The 2,944-nt window shown below is 35.3% G+C and overlaps 1 protein-coding gene across 1 annotated transcript; it reads right to left on the reverse strand.

The window, feature by feature from the left end:
• Window positions 1–444: 444 nt before the first annotated feature.
• On the reverse strand, window positions 445–2,675 carry LOC109161493 (basic leucine zipper 23-like). Its single transcript, XM_019309910.1, has 3 exons — window positions 2,496–2,675; window positions 1,294–2,101; window positions 445–747 (listed from the first exon to the last, which is right to left on the reverse strand). Exons 2-3 carry the CDS (start codon window positions 2,078–2,080, stop codon window positions 719–721), a joined length of 816 nt encoding a protein of 271 aa, XP_019165455.1. The 5' UTR covers window positions 2,081–2,101; window positions 2,496–2,675; the 3' UTR covers window positions 445–718.
• Window positions 2,676–2,944: the final 269 nt, after the last annotated feature.

Genomic DNA, 2,944 nt, shown 5'->3' on the forward strand with positions numbered 1-2,944 from the left:
ATAAAAAGTTCATAGTACAACTAAGATCCAGTCATATACACAACAAGGCAAATCTAAAGCTCCCTACACACACACACACACACACACACACAAAAAGACACGTACTACAGATGAAGACAATGACAATACTACCAAAAAGAGAATTAAGAAGAATTATAAAAATTTAACAGAAAGTAGTATTTATTTAGACTGTCGCTTTTAGACTAAATATTTAGACTAGCGTTATTACAAAATTACAAACATTTATTTTAGTGATATTTATAATCAATCTCTCATATATTATCTTCCACTTGTATACTTTAAATTACTGATTTAAATAAACGAATTTAATATTTATTTACTTATGCATGAACATCTCTTATATAATATTATATTGATATATTTTGAAGTACTTATTTAAAAATAATCATTGAGCATTATTCCCTAAAAAAACTAGTTATATAATAAAGACAATAATAATTCACTGACCGAAAATCTCATCAATTGGGAAAGAATACACATTTTTCCAAGTCAATAAGAAGAAACAGAATCCATAAAAGAATCGCCATAACATAAGATTTAAGAGTAAATGGCCGAAAAACTGTTTGATCCACTCCATGCACCATGCTTGCTAGCTCCAATAACCCAGGCTTCTCTGGAAGCAATGACATCCATTGACTGATCTATGGATGGATTCAAGATGGGAGAGGAAGGCCACACTTGACTCTGCTCTAATTCTTCAACTACTTTCTGATGCTTGTGCCACCACTGAGATTACAGAAAATAATATCAGTAATGCATAATGATGGTTACTTCTAAGTTTTTAAAATAATTCACAGCTCAATTCAATTAAGCCTTAATCCCAATCTAGTTGGATTTGGCAGCAATCCAATCTTTTTTCATGTCAATATGAAACTGATTCAGCAAAATGGTCAGGAAGTTGAGTATCCCTTCTAATAGTTTGTTATTTTAACAAACATCATATCAATTCATATAAACACTCATTTACCCTTAACATAGCAAAGTCATCAAAAAACTCAGTCTAAGGTCCATTCCACTTTCTTCCTTTCTCTAGCCCCTTCTTAGAGGGAGGATAAGGGAAGGGTTAACTGGTTAAGATTACAGGGGAGGGGAATGTTCCAACTTCCAAGGTATCAAACACATTTTCCAAAAATATACGGAGTAAATAATAAAATAACTGTTGAGAACTGATATTAATAGAAGCCCCCAAAAGCAAAAGCTTTTTTGTTAAATGGGAAATTTTTATGCAGACCAAGAAATGTGTTTGCTATAAGGAAAAATAAGAAAAAATACCTTTTTTCTTGGCATTACGAGTAGACATATTGCTGCCCACTCCGCACCCAGGAAGCTCCTTCAGACCAGAAGTCTGATTGCCAAAACATTGCAGACTCTCAAATTCACAATTACTGGTGCCTTGGTTGTTCAATGTTGCGCCCTCTGAGCTTTTACCTTCTGAACCATGGTGGAGGCAATAAACTTGATCGTTACAGTGCATATTGCAGGGGTTCATAATATATGCCCCTGGCAAGGTAGGGTTAGCAAGATTCGGATATAAATCACCACTCTTCACAGGCTTTTGGTATGGAAATGATCCAATTTCACCTTCAATCCTTCCTCTAATATCCACAAGCAAACACTTTAGCCTGGCAATCTCAGCTTCCAGCACTGCCTGGCCCTGGAGTCTCTTCAGCAGTTGCTGATTAATAGTCCTCAGTCTGACAACTTCATCCTCTAATGAAGCAGCCCTAGCCTTCTTCTTTTCCCGGTACTTGCGGACTGCTTCCCGATTGCCTGAAGGTCGTTTCTTCGCTATCTTGTCTGCAGATTCTGCAGTATCATCACTGGGTGCCTTATCCTCACTTGGAGCAGGTACTATTTTGGTGTGAACATGGTAACAAGTGTGTGTATGAGAGTTATCAGGGCCAGGTGGGTTGCAAGTGTGGGTATGAGTGCAAGCATGGGTATCACTCAGAATATCGTTCCAAAAGCTCCCCATTGAGCTAGTGTCCGGAAATTCACCAATACACGGAGGACTCGATAACATCTCTTGGTTAGAAAATTCAAGCTCCCCATCATCCATTAGATTAGAGTAACGAAATTCCTAAAAAGAAAGCAAGAAACTTGTAACCCGAATTCAAAGCAAGACCGCTTCCAATTAAGCCAAGCACTATAGACATTCTATTATGCCATCCAATAAAAAACAGAACTTTCAGCTCCTTGTTTCAGAAAGACAATGAACCCTAAAAAAATATAGACTACAAATGCTATAAAAATTATTAAAAAAAAAAAAAAAAAAAAAAAAAAAAGAAGCTTAACGCTCAAATATAATTGAAAAGAATCACTCAGCACATCACAGAAACAAGGAAATCCTAGTAAGGACAAATGCCAAAAATCAGAGCTTTTCGCCGTGCAACAAAGCAATATAAACCGAAGAAAGAAAACGCAATTTAGAAGGTAAATTCTCAAAAGAAAGAAGCGAAGAAGAGTGCACTTACAATTGAAAGAATTCGAGATGGAATAACGCCCTGCGGACCACTGATCAGCGAGAGAAGAGAATTTGATTTGTGGGAACAGAAAGAAAACCTAGAAAATTGAGTATAGGAATAGTAAAATACTTTGACGGATTGCTAATAGCAGATGGTAACAGATAATAGGCAAATTCGCTGTACTCACTGAAGGAGTATGGATGTCGTTCTTGGCCAATTATTGTCAGAACCATGGTCCACATAATTGTGTGGACCATAAATGCAATATATATTTTTATTATATTAAAAATATATTATTTATGTACAGAATGTACATTATTTAATAATATATAAAAAATCATGTACTTTCAAATAATGTATTTTTAGTATATTAAAATGTATTTTTTATATATGATTCACATAAATATGTAAACCACGATCTATGGAAGAATGATTGGTCATTCTTGTGTGTGTGAGCA

Source organism: Ipomoea nil, unplaced genomic scaffold, assembly GCF_001879475.1.
Source record: "Ipomoea nil cultivar Tokyo-kokei standard unplaced genomic scaffold, Asagao_1.1 scaffold2922, whole genome shotgun sequence".
Lineage (NCBI taxonomy): Eukaryota > Viridiplantae > Streptophyta > Magnoliopsida > Solanales > Convolvulaceae > Ipomoea > Ipomoea nil.